General features: G+C 46.8%; 1 protein-coding gene across 5 annotated transcripts in view; it reads left to right on the top strand.

Annotated features, from left to right (window-relative positions):
* Positions 1 to 23,304, top strand: part of HDAC4 (histone deacetylase 4) — a 313,200-nt gene that overhangs the window by 276,267 nt on the left and 13,629 nt on the right. For all 5 annotated transcript variants that reach the window (XM_068245302.1, XM_068245303.1, XM_068245304.1 and 2 more), the window contains 8 exons: positions 953 to 1,201; positions 1,291 to 1,477; positions 1,560 to 1,693; positions 3,392 to 3,497; positions 3,844 to 3,890; positions 4,175 to 4,282; positions 15,734 to 15,789; positions 18,672 to 18,759. In XM_068245302.1, coding sequence (XP_068101403.1) covers positions 953 to 1,201; positions 1,291 to 1,477; positions 1,560 to 1,693; positions 3,392 to 3,497; positions 3,844 to 3,890; positions 4,175 to 4,282; positions 15,734 to 15,789; positions 18,672 to 18,759 — 975 coding nt within the window. The remainder of the gene's footprint in view (positions 1 to 952; positions 1,202 to 1,290; positions 1,478 to 1,559; positions 1,694 to 3,391; positions 3,498 to 3,843; positions 3,891 to 4,174; positions 4,283 to 15,733; positions 15,790 to 18,671; positions 18,760 to 23,304) is intronic.

The following is a 23,304-nucleotide window of genomic DNA, read 5'->3' as shown; positions in this document are numbered from 1 at the left end:
TTAGTTGGGAATGTTGCATTAGTGGAGGTTTTGCTAGGACATTGCGGAGGTAACGTTAAGAGAGTCATGATGGATCAACAAAAAAAATAATAATTCTCTTGTTAGACTCAAATCGCTTGCAAGGCAGCCACTTGAGACACACTTAGTAGGCAGTAGCCGTGTTAGTGGGTGGGCTGAGAAAATTGGACTGGGAAATCATTGGCTGACGCACTTGAGGGAGTGGGCTGGGGTAAGCTTCTCTGCAGAGGTGACCTCGACTGGCTGTCTCGGCTGAAACCCGTTAAGTGTGTATAAGGCTTAACACTTTCTGGCTAGCGCCACAACTACAGATCAGTGTTCTCTCTGCCACGACTCTGTTTAAAAAAAACAAAAAAACTTTTCCCCACACACCCTCCCAAGCGAGGCAGGTAATTTTTGCACAACATGCCACCTGTGAATTTGGGCACTGCAATAGTCCTCAATGTTAATTGCATCCATAGCCATGCCCAGTATGTAATTTGGGTGCCGGATTTATAGCCACAAGCAGATTACATGCAAGAAGGGAACAGGTAGTGTAGGGGAGCAGGAGGAATAGTTTTAATAGTTAGGGCGACAGTTAGTGTTGGGAGGAGGTAGAGGCAGGACTAGTGTGAGAAGTAGGTTTGGTGAAGCATTCATAGTGTATCGGCAGTGTTGTATAAATTCTACTTATGGCTTCACCCCGTGCCCCTTTTCCCTATAGGCCACCCAAGTGTCTAGTGAAAAATTGCATACATACACAGTAGAGATGATCAGGTTGATGCTAATTTTCGTTGCATTTTATATCTGCTCCAAATGAATTAATTGACCCCATTTCAATCGATTTATTAAATCTATCCAATTTGGCATCAATCATCTGTAGTGCAGAGGCTGGCTATTATTGGCGTCACTGTTGTCAGCTTTTCTAACCTTTATTCTTTTTTTCCTATTTTAGATGATTCCCAAAGTAAATGACGTTTCACGGCAGCATGAGAGCCACCCTGAGGAGACAGAGGAGGAGCTGCGTGAGCATCAAGCATTTAATGAAGAGCCATATGCAGAACATGTGTCTGACCACAAGGAGCAGAGTCTTGGCAGTATTGTGCATGTGAAACAAGAAAGAGAAGAAAGTGATGAAGAGGCAAATGCACATGAGCTGGACCAGAATAAACTGCAGGTTGAGCAAGATCTATTATTTCGACAGGTATGTACCAATACACCTTACCCTGCCTACTAGCTTCTCTATAGCCACTTAGATTGTTAGTGGCTAACATCTAAACATTTTACTCACAGCAAACACTACTACTGGAGCAACAGCGGATTCATCAACTTAGGAACTATCAGGCCTCATTGGAAGCTGCCGGCATAGTTATGCCTTTTAGTGGGCACAGACCTCTGTCAAGGGCTCAGTCCTCACCAGCCTCTGCCTCTTTTCCCATGTCTGTTCAGGAAACTCCCACCAAGCCCAGATTCACTACAGGTACCATAGCTTAAACTATTGTCCACTATTGGCATAGGCTGAGCGGTGCTTTTTGGTCTAACAGTTGCTGTTGTTCTTGAAGGTCTTGTTTATGACACCTTGATGCTGAAACATCAGTGTATCTGTGGAAACACAAATATCCATCCAGAGCATGCTGGCCGAATACAAAGCATCTGGTCCAGGTTGCAAGAAACTGGTCTGAGGAGCATGTGTGAGGTGAGTGTTTTGTTGGCAACTTTAAACATATTGAAACATTCAAACAAATGATTTTCTGACAGCCATAGAATAATTGTTTAAAGTGAACCTGAACCGAGTAAAATTATTTAAAAGAAACACATGGTAACCTGCAAATGAATGTTGCATACTTACCCCGCCATCAGTTCCTCTCAGAAGCTCACTATTTTAAGCTGACAGCTTAGAGACCTTTTCCTCTATATTAGTTGCTGCTGTCAGCGATAACTGAAAGGACATCTGGGGCCATATGCAATTCACTTTTTCACCTGAGTTTTCTCCTAGGAGATACGTTTTCATCTTCAATTTAAAATAACTTTCCAGCACTTTTCAACTAAAAAAGCACCAAAAAGCAGGTTAAAAAGTACTATCAAAATTATTTGGAGTATTTTCTTGCTTGCTGGGGGCTTAAAAGGCATTTTATTGACAAGTTTAAAAATATCACCTAGGAGAAAACTCAGGTGAAAAAGGGAATTGCATATGGCCCCTGATGTGCAAGGTAATGTCCATGCCTCCATATGGCTCAAGCAATATTACTGGTTAATAGTGCTAACCCGAAAGCTGTTACCAGGTCATTGCCATTTTAAAATGATCACAGTGGATAAACAGGGCGTGCGATAAAAGAATAATGAGTAGTCTATGTAGGAGGTAAGTATGTATGTGTGTATGTTTATTTTGACTTTTATTTTTCAGTTCAGGTTGGCTTTACCTCCAGTCACATAAATGAGACTGTATAGCTTTTGGTATGGCTAGTCTAAAATCCAATAGCCAGTTATACATGTAATGTTTTTCTTTAGGTTTTGCAATTGATAATCTGGAATAAAAATGCAGATTGGTCATATGGTACGTGTTCTCTGACAACAGACTGCAGCTTTTGTAGTCCCTGGAAAGCTTCCATACACTGCTTATATTAACTTATTAACCTGATTGCAATCAGAATTTGCCTTCAATTTTGAGGTCGTGGTTTAGGTGGTAGGGAGCAAAACTCTTGCTGTTAAATCTGCCCACATGTGAGGCCATCATTACTGTCATACCAGCCAGTTCAGTCCCATCACTATTGCGTAAATGTAGGGACAGTCACTGTGGGGGAACCACGGTAGCCTGTGTGACAGACGAGACCAGGAGCCAAATGGTGCAGTATCGTAGGATAAAATTAGCTCAATATTACAAGAATAGTTATACTCACAGAACCTGCAACCACCGAATATTGCCTACGGGGAAAACACCATCCCTGCTCGGTACTGCAAAGGAGGTGTAGTGGGCTATGAAGGATGGTGGAGGCGCGCACCGCCCCATTCCCCCCACCACCCGCACCCAAAAGAAAAATAAAATCTCTGCGTTTAAGTTATAAAGACATAAATAAATACATGGAGGTATTTTTGGCACTCAGGCTGCAAACTGAATTCCCTAAGGCCTTTTATTGACCTGAGGAAGAGGGCAGAGACCAGAGAAACGTTTTTTTCTGGGTTGGTTCATATGGAGAGGTAAAATGCCTCATGTATTTATTTATGTCTTTATAACTTATTTGATATTTATTTTTGGGTGCCTCCACCCTTCTTCATTGCACATCACTATTAGGGTAGAAGGTTTTTTTACGTGTTTGCGATTATCACTGCAGAACAGTGCTTCAGGATAGTTGCACCCTATGGCTTGGTTCACTTGTGTATTCCTTTTCATGCGCAGTGCATACGAGGCAGAAAAGCCACTTTAGAGGAACTGCAGACTGTCCACTCCGAGGCTCATACTTTGCTTTATGGCACCAATCCTTTGAATCGACAGAAACTAGAGGGTAAGTTTCTACTGCGTCTTTTCCTAAATGATGCAGTTTATATTAGTATGAAGCATGTCATTTTATGCGAATCCTACTCTTGTCTTGTTCATCTGGAATGCCGACAGATTTTACTCGGACCTTTGGTCACATGCTTTTGATTTTTGTGTTTTTTTAAACTAGTAATCTCTAAAAAATACTGCATTTGTTCTGCATCATTAAAAGTGTTGAAATGTGGAGTTGGTATAGTCATTAGTGTGCTGGCGTTTTGCTGATTAGGTGTGGCGTTTTGTTTTTTTGTGTTAGACCCTTATTTGTGCTGATGCCACTAACGCTCTCCACTAACCATTCCCCTTTCCTCATGCAGGATCTTTGACCTCCATGTTCGTTCGTCTCCCATGTGGCGGGGTTGGGGTGAGTGTTATTCTGGTCTTGCTTCCATTGAACATCGTCTTTATATTTTCTATATGAGGGCTTTTTCATATCCAAGTTGTGACAGACACTGAAATCTGATAGTAGTGTCTGCAAGAGAAATGGATATTTTTCTAACAAAAATGTCGAAGTGATATACAGTGTTTGCATCCACATAAACACTATGCAAGTTCGTCTGGTGTCTGTTAATGTATAGCCTGTGAGGCGCTTTTTTTTTTTATTTACTGATTTAAATGACCATGAATGTATTTCCTGTTTTGTGCCAGGTTGATAGTGATACAATCTGGAATGAAGTCCATTCTTCTGGGGCTGCCCGTCTAGCAGTGGGATGTGTTGTGGAACTTGCATCTAAGGTTGTGGCAGGGGAGTTAAAGGTAAGATTTCCAAAACTAAACTGAGCACTATATACCGGTAACCTTTATTTAATTTTGCATTACTTACTGTCTGGTTAGTAGTGATACAAAAAGAACTTCAAATAAATAATGAACTGTGTGTCAGTGAAGTCAGTATTCCCTTTACAACCATTTACTGTTGTACTATTGAGTATTCTCTGTTCTCTACCAGTTTTATTTTGCTTTTGGTTGCCACGGTGAAATCTAACTACTGCATTTACGGTGTAAATATGAGTCTCCTACCAAACAGCTGCATACATAGTTATGGGGGTAATTCCAGTTTATTATTATGAGAGGTTTTTGCTGGCACATATTGTATTTGGAAATATTTTCTTCTGGCTTTAGTACTTAAACAATGGAACAGACGTGAAATAAGAGAGAACATCCACATTGCTTCTTCATTTACCATATATACCCGCATATAAGCCGACCCCCCAACTTTTCCCTGAAAAAACAGGGAAAAATGATTGACCCCCATATAAGCCGGGGGTAGGAAATGCTGGATTGGTGCAGCCCCCCAGTGTGTCCCAGTATAGCTAGTATAGTGCCCAGTATAGGTAGGTAGTGTCCAGTATAGCTAGTATAGTGCTCAGTATAGCTAGTAAAGTGCCCAGTATAGCCAGTATAGTGCCCAGTATAGCCAGTATAGTGCCCAGTATAGCCAGTATAGTGCCCAGTATAGCCAGTATAGTGCCCAGTTTAGCTAGTATAGTGCCTCAGTTTAGCTAGTATAGTGCCCCAGTATGGCTAGTAAAGTGCCCAGTTTAGCCAGTATAGTGCCCAGTTTAGTTAGTATAGTGCCCAGTTTAGCCAGTATAGTGCCCAGTTTAGCTAGTATAGTGCCCAGTTTAGCTAGTATAGTGCCCAGTTTAGCCAGTATAGTGCCCAGTTTAGCTAGTATAGTGCCCAGTTTAGCTAGTATAGTGCCCCAGTATGGCTAGTAAAGTGCCCAGTATAGTGCCCAGGTTAGCCAGTATAGTGCCCAGTTCAGCTAGTATAGTGCCCCAGTATGGCTAGTAAAGTGCCCAGTTTAGCCAGTATAGTGCCTAGTTTAGCCAGTATAGTGCCTAGTTTAGCCAGTATAGTGCCCAGTTTAGCCAGTATAGTGCCCAGTTTAGCTAGTATAGTGCCCAGTTTAGCCAGTATAGTGCCCAGTTTAGCTAGTAAAGTGCCCAGTTTAGCTAGTAAAGTGCCCAGTTTAGCCAGTATAGTGCCCAGTTTAGCCAGTATAGTGCCCAGTTTAGCCAGTATAGTGCCCAGTTTAGCCAGTATAGTGCCCAGTTTAGCCAGTATAGTGCCCAGCATAGGTAGGTAGTGCTCCCCCCAGCTCCCCGCTCCCCCCGCGGCCGCCGCTGCTATTACCTGCTTAGGCAGCGGCCGCTTCCTAATCCGCGTTCCCCTTCTGAAACTTTCTCAGAGTGTATCACAGCAGCGCGCCCGGCGCTGCTGCTGTGACGATGCAGGGGGCAGGAAAGAGCGCGGCTCCCTATAGCGGCGATCTGTATCGCCGTTACCAAGGGAACCGCTCTTTCCTGCTCCCTGCATCGTCACAGCAGCAGCGCCGGGCGCGCTGCTGTGATACACTCTGAGAAAGTTTCAGAAGGGGAACGCGGATTAGGAAGCGGCCGCTACCTAAGCAGGTAATAGCAGCGGCGGCCGCGGGGGGAGCGGGGCGCGGACCACCCACCACTAGACCACCAGGGAAGACTTGCATACAAGCCGACCCCCCAACTTTTGACCCCCTTTTTGGGGGTCAAAAATTCGGCTTGTATGCGAGTATATACGGTATATGTAATATGCATATATTTGTATCTGTGGCCCAGATGCAGTCAACACTGGATAAACTGTGAGATGTCAATGGTTTAGTTCTTTTCTTTAGTATATTCTTTAACTGCGGATTATGTTGGCGCTTTATAACTCTATAATAATAATAATAATAATTACGATATCAGTCATAATGTAGCTGACAATGGGAGAGAGCATTGTTAGAATATGAGTAATAATCAATGTTTGGGAAGATGGATTATGTGGGTTGACAGTAAGGCAGCAGATTGACAGTTACACCAAAATGTTTGGGGTACCAATGTGTGTGACAAATTGTGCGTCTGTAATGTGTAAATAAAATAACCGTAGTTTTCGGACTATAAGACACACCTGACCATAAGACGCACCGAGGGGAAAAATATCTACTAAACCTGGTGCATCCATGGTGAAGGGGCATCTTGTTGATTATGCCCCTCTTTTTTTACCTCATGCCCCCTTGTGTCCTCCTGTGTCCCCCTTGTGTCCTCCTGTGTCCCCATGTTTCATCCTGTGTCCCCATGTTTCCTCCTGTGTCCCCATGTGTCTGCCTCTGTCCTCCTTGTTTTCTCCTCTATGCTCCTTTGTGTCCCTCTGTGTCCTCCGTTTGTCCCCCTGTGTCCTATTTTGCATGGGTACAGTACAGGAAGTCCCCGACATTGTGGTGGGTTGGAGGTTCATATTGGCAGGCATTCACAAGTCAGGAACTCCCTGCATTTGGACTATAAGACACAGTCTCACACACACACACGGTGGAGAAAAAGTGAGTCTTAAGGTAGCCATACACTGGTCGATTTGCCATCAGATTCGACCAACAGATATATCCCTCTCTGATCGAATCTGATCAGAGAGGGATCGTATGGCAGCCTTTACTGCAAACAGATTGTGATTGGTTTCATGCTGAAATCGATTCACAATCTGTGAAGCTGCCGCCGCCTGCCCGCCAGCTATACATTACCTGATCTGGCCGGCGCGACTCCCCCAGTCTCCGCTGTCTTCTTCTCCGCGCTGGTCTCCGGTTCGGCTGGCTTGCTTCATTGAACTTCCTGTCCAGGGGAAGTTTAAACAGTAGAGGGTGCTCTACTGTTTAAACTTCCTGCCAGGACAGGAAGCTCAGTGAAGCTGGAGCCCGGAGCGGAGAAGAAGACCGTGGAGACCGGGGGAGTCGCGCCGGCCGGAACAGGTAATGTATCTCTGCTGTATTGCGTCGGGCATTCGAACGCCGCTATCGACGCACCCCCGACCCGCTGGTGATCGAGAAATATCTTCTGCACGGACGGATCGACGGGAACGATTGATTTCAGACGGAACTCGATCGTTGTGTCAGCATTTGCGCGACTATTTCACAGCAGATTCAATCACAGTGATCGAATCTGCTGTATATCGGTGGGAAAATCGTTAGGTGTATGGGCCCCTTAAAGGGAAGGTCCGGGCAAAATAAAAAAATGAGTTTCACTTACCTGGGGCTTCTACCAGCCCCATGCAGCCATCCTGTGCCCTCGTAGTCGCTCACTGCTGCTCCAGTCCCCCGCTGGCAGCTAGTGTCGTTTTTTGCCGCATTGCGTACATTTTTACGCATTCCCGCTAGTGCAGGAACATTAACACAATACATTTTTACGCGTTGGTGGTGCAACGCATAATAATTTACGCATAATAATTTACACAATAATTTACGCATTGCACCACCAACGCATAAAAATTTATGTGTTAATGTTCCTGCACTAGCGGGAATGCATAAAAATGCACGCAATGCGGCCCCCGACCTCCGAGGTCGGCGAAAACTAAACTAGCTGCCAGCGGGGGACTGGAGCAGCAGTGAATGACTACAAGTGCACAGGATGGCTGCATGGGGCTGGTAGAAGCCCCAGGTAAGTGAAACTCATTTTTTTTTTTTTTTTGCCTGGACCTTCCCTTTAATGCTGGGAATACACCATACAATTTTCTGTTAGATTTTCTGTTAGAATGCATAATTTAGAATTATTTTCTGTAGAGAATGGTCATTATCTCTGGTGCATTGTCTTCTGTTTATCTCCTGCTTAGTAGAACAATGCCTAATTGCTAGGCAGATAGATGGTTAGATAGATAATTTCCAACATGTTGGCATTTATCTATCTGGCAGGTAAATTGGATCGATTACCGCTCGTCCCCACCGGCGCTTCCTTATCAGCGCTCGATTCCCTGCCATTGTCCGCCAGCGGGGATCCGGCGGGGGTCGTGCGGCTTGATCGGGCCAGCTGAATATTATCGGCTGGCCGGATCAGTTGATCGATACACGGTACAGAAACGTACCGTGTATCCCCAGCATTACAGAGAATCTTACAGAAAATTGTATGGTGTATTCCTAGCATAATGCCTAGTACACACCATACACTTTTTTCTGTAAGATTTTCTATAAGATTTACCTACCAGTTAGATAATTTCCATCATTATCTATCTAACCATCTATCTGCCTAGCAATTAGGCATTGTTCTACTCAGGAGGAGATAGCCAGAAGACAATGCACCAGAGATTATGACCAGTTTCTACCAGTACTTTACAGAAAATAATCTAATTACAGAAAATCTTACAGAAAAATCTTATGCCGAGCATACACGGCTCGTTTGTGCGCCGGTATTGAGCCGCTGGCTCGATACCAGCGCGTCCCCGCGGGCGCCCGGATCGATTTGCGCTCGTCCCCGCGGGCACTTCCTTACCTGACGCTCGTTTCTTCCATTGTCTGCCTGCGGTCTCTGGTAGCCTGGAGCTCGTCTCGCAAGGGGATGTGCGGGGCCTAGTGTTGGCATGTGTATGAAGTCATTGCACGTTTCGGCGCGCTGCACCTTCGTCAGATAGGCAGTACTTCCAACATCATGAGGAGAAATGAAACTGGGGAAAAAGGGATTTTGCACATTACTCTGTGTTTCAGGGGTATACCACGTGACAGGACAATATTGTTACTGGAGTATTAGAATAGAGTACAGCACATATACATATGGGTACAAATTTGCAAGTTTGATATGATTATAAAAGTACCTCCTCTTTTCATGGCACGCAGTCATGGCTACAATGTTAGATGTTTTGTAATGGCTGCATATTGAGTAGTTTATAAGTACAATGTTGTGGACATTGGGAAACACTATTACAAATACAGTAGAGTCTCTGTTAACTGGCACAGGTGGGGATTGCCTGATACAGGATAGGTGCTCAGTTGCTTGAGAGGTGTCTTACACTTTACCCATCACAAAGCCGAGTACTTATGAAACGGCAATGTTTCATTTGAGTGCAGGGAGAAGATTAAAGACTTTTCTCCATGCGTTAATCTCGGGGAATATGAAAAAATGTACTCCCCTGCTGATTACCTAATTTCTTCCTTTGTGCTATTGCCAGCACCCAATTTGTGGTGATTTTATTGTAATTAATGCTCCGACTATTACTGGGGCTCAAATAACACAGTGAGAACCGCCAAGCTCCCATACCCAGTTAGAGGCGTATCTGGGTAATACGGCGCCTATGGCAAAGAATGAAATTGCGCGCCCCCCCCCCCCCCCTGTTCAAGTTTGGAGGGTTCAGTCCAACAAGAAGTGGGAGATTACAATTGAAAACTGCCAGAGAGGCAGTTTAGCTTTTATCTGCAGCCTGCACTACTGTCATAAGACAGATGTGTCCCTAGATACTAGAATTAAGTTACTGGGTTACCCAAATACCAGTTTAAAATGCCCCCAGATACATACATTCAGCAGCCATGGTCCCCTAGATATTAGAATTAACTAGTCATGTGCCTCAAAATTAAATAGCTTCCAGATAAAATATTAAAGTAGTCACATGCCTCCAGATAAAATAAAGTAGTCACATGCCTCCAGATAAAATCAAGTAGTCACATGCCTCCAGATAAAATCAAGTAGTCACATGCCTCCAGATAAAATCAAGTAGTCACATGCCTCCAGATAAAATCAAGTAGTCACATGCCTCCAGATAAAATCAAGTAGTCACATGCCTCCAGATAAAATCAAGTAGTCACATGCCTCCAGATAAAATCAAGTAGTCACATGCCTCCAGATAAAATAAAGTAGTCACATGCCTCCAGATAAAATAAAGTAGTCACATGCCTCCAGATAAAAGAATCAAGTAGTCACATGCCTCCAGATAAAATAAAGTAGTCACATGCCTCCAGATAAAATAAAGTAGTCACATGCCTCCAGATAAAATAAAGTAGTCACATGCCTCCAGATAAAATAAAGTAGTCACATGCCTCCAGATAAAATAAAGTAGTCACATGCCTCCAGATAAAATAAAGTAGTCACATGCCTCCAGATAAAATAAAGTAGTCACATGCCTCCAGATAAAAGAATCAAGTAGTCACATGTCTCCAGATAAAAGAATCAAGTAGTCACATGCCTCCAGATAAAATAAAGTAGTCACATGCCTCCAGATAAAATAAGTAGTCACATGCCTCCAGATAAAATAAGTAGTCACATGCCTCCAGATAAAATAAAGTAGTCACATGCCTCCAGATAAAATAAAGTAGTCACATGCCTCCAGATTAAACTATCATGAAGTACCGTAGTTATGTCCCGACCCCAATAAAAACAAAGTTGTCACAATAATCCAGATAAAATAGTCACACATCTCCATATAAAATTAAGTAGCCAGGTGCCTCACATTAAACAGGCAGGTGCATCAAGCCAAATCCATCCTGCATACATAAATCAAGTAGACATGTTCCTCAGATAAAAGAATCAAGTAGCCATGTACACATATATACTGTATATCAGTATTAGGTAGCATGATGTGTCCCTAGATATTAGGTAGCCATAGCTGTCATCCAATTGCTGGCTGGGTGCAGGGTGCTTGCTGGGGGCTGTGTGCAGAAAGCTGGCTGGTGCACGATGCAAGCTGGGGCAGGGTGCTGGCTTGCAGGGGGCAGGGTGATGGCTGGGGCAGGATGCTGGCTTGCAGGGGGCAGGGTGATGGCTTGGGCAGGGTGCTGGCTTGCAGGGGGCAGGGTGCTGGCTTGCAGGGGGCAGGGTGCTGGCTGGGGCAGGGACCAGGGTGCTGGCTTGCAGGGGGCAGGGTGATGGCTGGGGCAGGGTGCTGGCTTGCAGGGGGCAGGGTGCTGGCTTGCAGGGGGCAGGGTGCTGGCTGGGGCAGGGACCAGGCTGCTGGCTGGGGCAGGGTGCTGGCTTGCAGGGGGCAGGGTGCTGGCTTGCAGGGGGCAGGGTGCTGGCTTGCAGGGTGCTGGCTGGGGCAGGGACGAGGGTGCTGGCTTGCAGGGGGCAGGGTGCTGGCTTGCAGGGGGCAGGGTGATGGCTGGGGCAGGGTGATGGGTGCTGGCTGGGGCAGGGACCAGGGTGCTGGCTTGCAGGGTGCTGGCTTGCAGGGAGCAGGGTGCTGGCTTGCAGGGGGCAGGGTGCTGGCTTGCAGGGGGCAGGGTGATGGCTGGGGCAGGGTGCTGGCTGGTGCAGGGTGCTGGCTTGCAGGGGGCAGGGTGATGGCTGGGGTAGGGTGCTGGCTTGCAGGGGGCAGGGTGATGGCTGGGGTAGGGTGCTGGCTTGCAGGGACAAGGGTGCTGGCTGGGGCAGGGACCAGGGTGCTGGCTTGCAGGGGGCAGGGTGCTGGCTGGGGCAGGGACGAGGGTGCTGGCTTGCAGGGGGCAGGGTGCTGGCTTACAGGGGGCAGGGTGATGGCTGGGGCAGGGTGCTGACTTGCAGGGACCAGGGTGCTGGCTGGGGCAGGGACCAGGGTGCTGGCTTGCAGGGTGCTGGCTGGGGCAGGGTGCTGGCTTGCAGGGGGCAGGGTGCTGGCTTGCAGGGGGCAGGGTGCGGGCTTGCAGGGACCAGGGTGCTGGCTTGCAGGGGGCAGGGTGATGGCTGGGGCAGGGTGGCTGGCTTGCAGGGACCAGGGTGGCTGGCTGGGGCAGGGACCAGGGTGCTGGCTTGCAGGGACCAGGGTGCTGGCTTGCAGGGGGCAGGGTGATGGCTGGGGCAGGGTGCTGGCTTGCAGGGACCAGGGTGGCTGGCTGGGGCAGGGACCAGGGTGCTGGCTTGCAGGGTGCTGGCTGGGGCAGGGTGCTGGCTTGCAGGGGGCAGGGTGCTGGCTTGCAGGGACCAGGGTGCTGGCTTGCAGGGGGCAGGGTGATGGCTGGGGCAGGGTGGCTGGCTTGCAGGGACCAGGGTGGCTGGCTGGGGCAGGGACCAGGGTGCTGGCTTGCAGGGGGCAGGGTGCTGGCTTGCAGGGTGCTGGCTTGCAGGGGGCAGGGTGCTGGCTTGCAGGGACCAGGGTGCTGGCTGGGGCAGGGACCAGGGTGCTGGCTTGCAGGGTGTTGGCTGGGGCAGGGTGCTGGCTTGCAGGGGGCAGGGTGCTGGCTTGCAGGGGGCAGGGTGCTGGCTTGCAGGGACCAGGGTGGCTGGCTGGGGCAGGGACCAGGGTGCTGGCTTGCAGGGGGCAGGGTGATGGCTGGGGCAGGGTGCTGGCTTGCAGGGACCAGGGTGGCTGGCTGGGGCAGGGACCAGGGTGCCGGCTTGCAGGGGGCAGGGTGCTGGCTTGCAGGGACCAGGGTGCTGGCTGGGGCAGGGACCAGGGTGCTGGCTTGCAGGATGCTGGCTGGGGCAGGGTGCTGGCTTGCGTGCTCGCTGGGTGCCATACCAGTGCTCAGATCAGTGTGCCGCCGGCCCGCCGCTACTTAGGAATCCAGACCCATGTGACGCCTCCCCCGCCGCTGCCTGGGCATCCTCCTCCTTTTGGTACCACATCGGAGGGATCAGCGTGACACCAGAGACAGAGAAGGGCGCACATGTTGCTCGCACCCGGTGTACTATGAATGCGGAAGTTACCGATGATGTCACTTCCGCATTCTTAGTATACCGGGCGCAAGCAACATGTGCGCCCTTCTCTGTCTCTGGTGTCACGCTGATCCCTCCGATGTGGTACCAAAAGGAGGAGGATGCCCAGGCAGCGGCGGGGGAGGCGTCACATGGGTCTGGATTCCTAAGTAGCGGCGGGCCGGCGGCACACTGATCTGAGAAGCGGCAGCATCAGCGAGGGCTACACCGGAGGGGAGGGAGGGAGAATACAGCGGTGGCATGGGGGCAGGCATAGCGCCCATGGTGCACTGTCGCCCATGGCACTAGCCATGCCTGCACCCCTTTAGATACGCGTCTGTACCCAGTGCAGTGCCACTTGCATGACAGAGCTCTGTATCTCACTAATGCAGAGCAGCACGCAGTGGAAAACACATACTAGAGCTCTGGGCTGTCCTCTTTATATCTTAGGCCTCGTCACACTTCACGCTTTGTGCGCTTTTCAACAACCCGTGGAGTGTACGTTTAGTAAAGGTACATAAAAATCAATGATTTTCTATGTGCCTCGTTCACATAGCTGCGTTTCAAACGTACGCGTGTTTGAAACGCATAGCTGCATGCATTTCTGTGCGTTGCGTGCACAAACGCATGCTAATGCGAGTCGATATATGCGCAGTAAAAACGCATGACATGCATTTTTCCTGCGTTTCGGGAATCGCATTTCTTGACGGAAGTGTAGTGGACAAAAGAAAAAAAAGAAAAACCCGCATGAGGACCAAAAACGCACAGAAACGCATTACAAAAACGCATACAAACGTTTTTCATATGCATTTTCTCCCTGCGTTTTCCACACGCACACAATGTGAACGAGGCCTTACAGCTGCCGTCCTGCTGCAACTTTACATGTGTTTTCTGCATTAGTGGCAGAAAAGCACGCCCCCATGGTTCCCCCACCCAGTAAGTGTCAGTTATTTCAGGGTGCTGATTGCCTGAATTATTGATAATCGGGTCTACTCCTGTACTGAGGGTAAACTATGGAGAATACTGGATTTTGGGAATTACCATACTTTTAGGAATATCAAGGAATCATGTGCAATGGTTGCAGTGTTTTGGCAGAGGTATATACAGTATATGTTGGGAGAAGTGGTGCTGGCTTTTCTTACATAAATTTGCCAATGATAAAAAATTGTATTATTATGCAGTTTGAGTGTTTATATGTCTTGGGTGGAGAGGTGCTGACTGTCCAGGTTGGTAAGGACAGTGAAGACTCGGACACACCTCGTCAAATAGACAACACATTTATTCATGCATCAAGGGTTGTTGCTACAGGCATCATCAGAGTAATGCTACAGATGATTAGCACACAGCAGATTTTATAGGGTTACAAGTATGATAAAATATACACTCCCTGGGGCTGGCCAGGATATTTGTTATTGTTACAGAAACCAGTCACAGATCAATATTCACTGCAGACATGAAACAGTTAAGTCCATATTCCTGGAATTCTCCTCCCATATGTAAATGAAAATCTCCCCCCCCCCCCCCCCCCAGGTAATTTATTGAGGAACTATGTGTGACCACTGAAACAAGGAAAGGGGATGCATCTGTTTTAAAATTAGCACCATTAACTGTATACCACGCCTGGTATGGTCTCCATTCCTGTAATCCATCTTGAAACTAGACTGTTTATCTAACTGAAAATAAACAGGAAGTTCCTTTACATTCCAGTCTGCATACTGACTTGCATGTATCAATACTCAGAGTAAATACTATGTTCAGTGTTTAATCAGCATAGAGATTTCATTCAACATGGCTGAATCTTAACAAAATGTCCACCATAGATACAAGAGAAACTTCACATCTTTATCACGACTTACTATATTACTGATTTGACTGATGTTTTGTTTTTTTAACAGTGGTAGGTGCAGTGTACATGCATGGTGATGGTGTGGCATTTATGCATGGGGGTGATATTACTGTATATCATTAATGAGTGCATGCTTGTAGGCATTTGTTACTCACTTGTGCATGGGGGTGATGATGCTTTAGTGAATACTAGAGATGGTCAATGAGATGCAAATAATTCTGAGTTGGTGGAGGATTATGCAAATTTGTGCAGCTTGAAAATGGAACAATCAAATTCCAACTTGGCCGAATTGGATTGGTCCATCCGGAATAATCTCTGTATTAGTATCCCATTGACTATCTCCAGTGGACACTTCTGGATGGCTTCTCTGCAGCTTTGTTCTCTGCAGTCTGTTCAGTGTATGCATGTGCAGTTTACTAAATGTACAGTTTCTTCTGTCCGTTTCTGAACATCTGTCCAACTCTCCAGTGTTTGACACAATGCTAGACATCCATAGGACTGGGCCTTGGTGACCTTGTATTCACTGGTCATCCAATATGCTCCAGTCTGAGAACGAGTTTAGTAAAAAGGCTGCAGTGCAGAGAAAACTGTAATAAATGTGGAGCAGTGTGTGCAGATGCCCAGAGTAATTGGTTGCCCATGATTATAATTGGATGCCCATGATTATAATTGGTTGCTCTGGGCAACAGGTTCACATTAATCTACTGCTCCTGTTTTTGCACATTCATAAACTGACCTCAGGTAGTAGACATAGCCTTCATTACCACTGTCCTGTTATGGCTTGGCATAGAATTGTGGGTTGTCTCTGGTTTGTTGTTAGAACTTTCATTGTGATGTTTTCCCAGCATTGCAATATCGTTTGCTTCAATTCCATCATGTGACACTGTAGCAGTAAATTAAGCTTTGGTGTGTTTGCATTTGTGCAGATCGGTATATTTTGTCTGCTTATTTGAATTGTACCTAACTCACAGATCTTGTGTGCCTATATAGAATGGTTTTGCTGCTGTTCGCCCCCCTGGTCACCATGCTGAAGAGAGCACGCCTATGTAAGTGTTTTCACCACAATTTGTAACTCAGCAAATGTTCTACTTGTTTCCCCAAACAAAGTAATGTATATAATTAAGAAGATGCAGGTAGTAACTGAATCCTGCCTCTACTGCATTTAAGAAGCAGTGTGAATGAAGGATTGTGATTGATTTTAAACACAGTAGTGGCGGGATTCTGTTACTACCTGCATCTTCCAATGAAACTATCCTAACCCCAGAAGCTTACCAGTTTTCACGCTCATCATCATCCCTTGTCCAATTTGAATTGCTGACTTTTTTTTTCTTGTTTTGATGTATAGATTTTTACTAGTGTATTTAAGTGTATCCCCAGGCATAAACTAAAAGCCTTCTGTACAAAGTAGTCATTTATCTAAAGTAGCATTCCAGCAGTAGTTCAGCGGCAGTTCCAGTAAGTGTAAAAACGTAGATGGAGAACAGGAGTCTCATGAGCTCGTTTAAAGATCTAGCATGGCATTGTTCCCCTCCCTCTCACCGGAAGCTGCTCCATCATGCGCCATGCCATCATCCTTCCTCCTCCATAGAAACAGCACACACTGCTGTGGTATACTTGAACAATGCGTCTGCACAGTACTCTTTTTCCTTGCAGTGCTGCCTGAAGAATCGAGCTTGATTGTATAGGGCAACAGTAAAGGTACATGTGTACACACTTATTGCTCATGTACTCACTTTAAAGTGAACATGTAGCCTCCCAAACGAAAAAAGTTAGATACTTACCTAAGTAGAGGGAAGCCTCCATATAGTCCAAAGGCTTCCTATGTACTCCAAGACATCACTGCCGCTGGGCGGTACCCTCTTACAGTTCCCATTCACACTCCCATCCATGACCGACCATGGGCATGGCGTGCATGTGCGAGTATGATCACGTAGCAAGTACGGAACCGCTCATCCCGCGCTGTCCTTATGAACAAGCGTAGCTTTACTACGTCTGAATGAGTACGGCCAATCTATGCAGTAATACAAAGCCGCTTACTGGTAAGCTGCTTCAGCTTGCCGTGCAATCACGGCCGTATTCACCCAGATGAAGCACGGCTGTGCTTGTTCACGAAGGGGAATCGCAGTCACAAGAACATATTCGCCAGGCTCCTGTCAGATATGTTCAGAGGGTCCATGTGCTGCAGCGGTGGGGTCGAGAAGGAGATGGGAGCCTTTGGACTGTCCAAAGCCTTACCCTCTACCTAGGTAAGTAGCTTTTTCTTTTGGAAGACTACAGGTTTACCTAATTACAGCTGATAAAGCTCTTTTGTGGCAGCAGTGGCACCGCCAAAATGCGGTAATCCTTGTCTGGCAGCCGGCCAAGCAGGAAGTGACAATCACTTCCTGTGGCTGATGCGTTCATGTGCGCAGATGCGTATTGTAAAAAAATATGCTTCCATGCACTCACACCGTGTAAAACGGCAGCATGTTTTCACAATGACACGCCTCGCCATAGACTTGCATTACTTCTGGTTCGCGACAAGTCGATGTAGATCCCCGTGGTAACGTAGATCTGTCCGAGCATCAAGGGTGCGGTGAAAACATCACTTCCATCGCATCATGTCGCACCGCGTCAGTATGAAAGTCTCCATAGACTTTCATTGCCCTGCGGGGGGTGCAGTAAATTTACCGCACTGCCCCAGTGTGACAGGGCCCTCAAGCTTTTTTTTAATGTGTTTCTGTGCAGAGTTATTTCTAATCTCACTTAGTGACATAGGTTGAGTTAAGGGCCAGATTACAGTGAATGCTCTGTGTCTGCGCATCTGTTGCCAGTTAGATTCTGTGCCTTTCTTAGTGTTATGGCAATGCATTTGCTGTGCGCTGAAAATGCAGCAGTGCATTGTGTGGTGCAACTGATTCATTGCATTTACATTGTAATTGGCAGCATTATAGGAGGCAGCTGATGCGCTGACACAGTGCATTCACTGTAAATCGGCCCTGAGAATATATGTCCATATTCCTTATGTAGATAACTTCAGCTGTTTTGATCCAAAGGAAGCAAAACCAACATGTTTCCTTATCCAGTAATTCTACCGTATGTTTAATCAATTCTGTGCTTGTATGAAAGTGGTAGAGATGTTATGCCACAGGAGCAAGGCCTAATGTTAAAGAGACTCCGTGCATCCTGTTTTTTATCATCCTACAAGTTCCAAAAGCTTTTCTAATGTGTTCTGGCTTACTGCAGCACTTTCTACTATCACAGTCTCTGTAATAAATCAATGTATCTTTCCCTTGTCAGACTTGTCAGCCTGTGTCTGGAAGGCTGCCAAGTTCTTCAGTGTTGTGGTTCTGTGATGAATCTCTCCCCTCCAGACCCCTCTCTGCACACTGCCTGTGTGTTATTTAGATTATGGCAGATTCTCTCTTCTCTCTTAACTTTTACAAGCTGGATAAATCGTCCTCTGAGCTGGCTGGGCTTTCACATACTGAGGATTACAGACAAGGGCAAAGCTGTTTGCAAGAAGAAAAGAGCAGCCTGAAACTTCAGTGCATGAGAGCAGAAGGGGGAAAGAAACACACAATGATCTCTTGAGATACAAAAGGAAGGGTGTATACAGCCTGCTTGTGTATGGATGTATTTTCTATGTGTGGACATGCTGTACATCAACCTACTTCCTGTTTTGGTGGCCATTTTGTTTGTTTATAAACAAACTTTTTAAAACAGTTTTTAACCACTTTTAATGCGGCGGAGAGCGGCGAAATTGTGACAGAGGGTAATAGGAGATGTCCCCTAACGCACTGGTATGTTTACTTTTGTGCGATTTTAACAATACAGATTCTCTTTAATGGTGTGAGATCTATTTGTAGGACACTGTGTGTGTATGTGTGTGTGCGTGCTAGAAGCATGGTTTAAAAGCATTAATAAAACTTAATTATATATTATTTAGGGGATTCTGTTACTTCAATTCTGTGGCAGTGACAGCCAAACTCCTGCAGCAGCGATTTAATGTGGAGAAGACATTAATAGTGGATTGGGTAAGTGGTTGTTGATTTTTGAAAGAAGTTTTTTATTATTCAGGTGCAAACGGGATTGACAGTAGCAGTGGCATAACTAGACTTAATAGGGCACCCTGCAAAAAAATGACAGCATGGGGCCCCCTTGGTTCCCAAACCCTATGAGGTCACGTGATCCAGAGCCCTGGAATGGCAACAGAGAGTGTTCTGCTGTGAAGCAGTCCGGAAGCAGGAAAAAAATAAGACGCTCCCGCGACTTGCTACTGTGCATGGCGGGAGGAGGTGGCAGGGACAATTTTTTTGTGAGCAAACGGGGAGGTATTTTTGCTAATTGGCTGCACTTGCAGTTGGGGAGAGGGAGGAAGAGGAGGGTCCCCAAAGCCTCTGGGCCCCCCAGCAATGGCAGGGGTTGCAGGGGGTGATTGCTATGCCCATGGATGGTAGACCAGCATTGATATTACTTTATACTGTTTTGAGCAGTAAGTAGGGTAGCAGTGGTGGCTTTTTGATTGGAATTTAGATATGTTTCTGCTTACATCTGTTTGATATAGAATGGCTTAAAGAGTAACGACAAAACGTCCCCTGGGGGGTACTCACCTCGGATGGGGGAAGCCTCAGGATCCTAATGAGGCTTCCCACGCCGTCTGCCGTCCCTCGGGGGTCTCGCTGTAGCCCTCCATACAGCGGTGACGTAATATTTACCTTCCTGGCTCCTGCGCAGGCGCTCTGGCGGCTCCGAAGGAGGCGGAAATACCCGATCGCCGTCGGGTCCGCTCTACTGCGCAGGCGCAAGTCTCCGGCGCCTGCGCAGTAGAGCGGACCCGACTGAGATCGGGTATTTCCGCCTCCTTCGGAGCGAAAGCAGCCACAGCGCCCGCGCTGGAGCCTGCAAAGGTAAATATTGAATTGAACAGTCGGGCCTGTCGCCGGCTGTTCGGAGGGCTGCAGCGAGACCTCCGTGGGACAGAGGACGGCGTGGGAAGCCTCATTAGGATCCTGGGGCTTCCCCCACCCGAGGTGAGTACCCCCCAGGGGACGTTTTTGATGTTACAGAGTCTCTTTAAGGCTGTCATTATTCTCAACTGATAAATACACATTTTTACTAGAATGGGTATACAAGGCCTAGTGTACAGCTGGATCTACAACTATATAAAATATCCTTAGATTTACCATATGCCATTTCCAAGCATTTAGGCGTACAGTCAACATGCATTATGTTGACTTAAAGTGAACCTTAAAGGGGAACTTCAGCCTAAACAAACATACTGTCATTAAGTTACATTAGTTATGTTAATTCGAATAGATAGGTAATATAATCTCTTACCCATCCTGTTTTAAAAGAACAGGCAAATGTTTGTGATTCATGGGGGATGCCATCTTTGTCATGGGGGCAGCCATCTTTTTGGTTGAAAGGAGTTGACAAGGAGCATAAGACACAGTTCCAACTGTCCTTTGTCCTGATAACCCCTCCCAGTTGCATGCGCTAGGCTTCAAATGTCAAATTCAAAATGCAAAAAAAAAAAAATTGCACCAAAACAGCAGAACGAGAACAACATCATCAGAAATTCCATCATGCTTTGCACAGCATCAGGGGAAAAAAGCCCGGGCAGTTTTCTTCTGTGCAGCTAAAAATGAGGCTTGTATAAGAGAAACAAAGTTCTGATGCTGTGAAACTGTTAAAGAAACACCAAGCCTTTTCAGTGCTGCTGAGTCGATTTTTAGTCTGGAGGTTCACTTTAATCAGGTGTTATTAGGTGTTTCTGATATTGTCAGATCTGACAAGATTAGCTGCATGCTTGTTTCTGGTGTGATTCAGACACTATTTCAGCCAAACAGTTCAACGGGGCTGCCAGGCAACTGGTATTGTTTAAAAGGAAATAAATATGGCAGCCTTCATATCCCTCTAACTTCAGTTGTCCTTTAAAGAGACACTTAAGTCAGAAAAAAAATGAGTTTTACTCACCTGGTGCTTCTACCAGCCCCCTGTCCTGTGCTCTCGCAGCCACTCACTAATCCTCTGGTTCCCTGCTGCCAGCTAGTTTCATTTTTGCCGACAGGCCCGTCAGGACTGGCCATGCGTAGCTTTTTCCGCATTTCCGACTGTAATTAGCGCTATTGCGGCTGCAACGCATACAAAAATATGTGTTGCCACATATCTATGCGTTCGTAATGCGGCAACGTGTATTTTTGTACGAGTTGCGGCCTGCAATAGTGCTAATTACAGTCGGGAATGCGGAAAAAGCTACGCATGGCCAGTCCTGACGGGCCTGTCGGCAAAAACGAAACTTGCTGGCAGCAGGGGACCAGAGTATTAATGAGTGGCTGCGAGGGCACAGGACTGCTGCAGGGGGCTGGTAGAAGCCCCAGGTGAGTAAAACACTTTTTTTTTTTTTCTGACTTAAGTGTCTCTTTAACCCTCTGGGCGATACAATAAGATCGCCCAGGAGGGGGCGCAGCACTTTTTTAATTTTTTAGTTTTTAAATCATGTAGCGAGCCCTGGGCTCGCTACATGATAGCCGCTGCCCAGCGGCATCCCCCCACCCACTCCGATCGCCTTCGGCGATCAGAGTAAGCAGGAAATCCCGTCCAGAACGGGATTTCCTGCTGGGCTTCCCCGGGCGCCATGGCGACCGGGCGGGATGACGTCACCGACGTCATGGACGTCGTGACGTCAGAGGGAGTCCCGAACCACCCCTCAGCGCTGCCTGGCACTGATTGGCCAGGCTGCGCAAGGGGTCGGGAGGGGGGGGCTGCACGGCGGCGAGCGGCGGCGATCGGAAGTTACACGCAGCTAGATGCAAATCGGCCCACCAGGGCCTGAGAACTCCTCCTGCGCGACATACCCCGAGCTCAGCTCGGGATTATCGCTCAGGAGGTTAAAGGACAACTGAAGTTAGAGGGATATGAAGGCTGCCATATTTATTTCCTTTTAAACAATACCAGTTGCCTGGCAGCCCCGTTGAACTGTTTGGCTGAAATAGTGTCTGAATCACACCAGAAACAAGCATGCAGCTAATCTTGTCAGATCTGACAATATCAGAAACACCTGATCTGCTGCATGCTTTTTCAAGGTCTATGGCTAAAGGCTCATACACACATCAGACTATAGTCTTTGGAAAATGAAAGATCACAGACCAATCTTACCACCCCTCATGTAGTATGAGAGCCATACTCTACACAGTCTTTTCTATGGAGCTAAACTCCACATCAGAAAAAAATCTTTGCAAGATGCTGCACACACAGATGCTGTACAGACACAAAAGATCAGTAGCTGCAAAAGATCTGTTCCTGCCAAAAATCCATTCCTGCAAATTGCAATGATAGTCTATGAGAGCTGCAGATCATCATACACACATGATTTAACTGACATGCATCTGCAGATCAAGCAATCATCTGCAGATCTGAAAATCCATCCTGGTGGATCTGATCTGCAGATGAATGTCAGTTGAATCAGAATCGTTTTTTTTCGCCAAGTACAACAGGGGTTGTACCCGGAATTGGTTTTGGCACTTCAGGGACGGCAATGGTACAGTAAACATACAAAGTACAGTAAACACAGATTACAGTGGAGCAGTAAAAACAGTGATGCCGTAAAACAGCACTTTAAGCATACAGTAGATACAGAAGATAATGCAGGTTAGGCAAGATAAAATATACGAGAATAAAGCCAGGGAAAGGGGCCGGGGGGTTAATCCGCTGCCGTCTATGGCACTCAAACACTTTGCAGTGATACTTTAATCAGATGTCCCGCGGACTCTCCTTGGGTAAAGAGAGAGAAAGAGAAGAGTGTGTCTCCTTGGGTTGTGGTGGAATCAGGCCGATTAGTGTTCGGTTGGTGTTCTGTATGGCTGGCTGATCTGGCCAAAAAAAGTCCCATGTGAGCTACTACCAGTGTCTGAGGAAACCTTGGGTCCTTGGAGTCCAGGCAGATTGTTGTGGCGGTCCAAGCCACAGTACAGGCTGGCGAGGTCTGGCATGGAGCGAAGTGGCAGGGCTGGCATGGTCTAGCATGTGTGTATGATGATCTGCAGATATCATAGACTATCATTGCAATTTGCAGGAATGGATTTTTGGCAGAAACAGATCTTTTGCAGCTACAGATCTTTTGAGTGTGTGCAGCATCTGTGTGTGCAGCATCTTGCAAAGATTTCTGTCTGATGGGGAGTTCAGCTCCATAGAAAAGACTGTGAAGGTATGGCTCTCATACTACATGAAGGGTGGTAAGATTGGTCTGTGATCTTTCATTTTCCAAAGACTATAGTCTGATGTGTGTATGCACCTTAAAGCTATTAGAGGCAGAGGATCAGTAGGACAGCCAGGCAACTGGTATAAGATTTCTGTCTGATGGGGAGTTCAGCTCCATAGAAAAGACTGTGTAGAGTATGGCTCTCATACTACATGAAGGGTGGTAAGATTGGTCTGTGATCTTTCATTTTCCAAAGACTATAGTCTGATGTGTGTATGCACCTTAAAGCTATTAGAGGCAGACGATCAGTAGGACAGCCAGGCAACTGGTATTTTTTAAAAGAAAATAAAAATGGCAGCCTCTATATCCCTCTCGCTTC

The sequence above is a fragment of the Hyperolius riggenbachi genome, chromosome 7, assembly GCF_040937935.1.
Source record: "Hyperolius riggenbachi isolate aHypRig1 chromosome 7, aHypRig1.pri, whole genome shotgun sequence".
Lineage (NCBI taxonomy): Eukaryota > Metazoa > Chordata > Amphibia > Anura > Hyperoliidae > Hyperolius > Hyperolius riggenbachi.
This window is presented reverse-complemented; position numbering and strand designations above follow the sequence as displayed.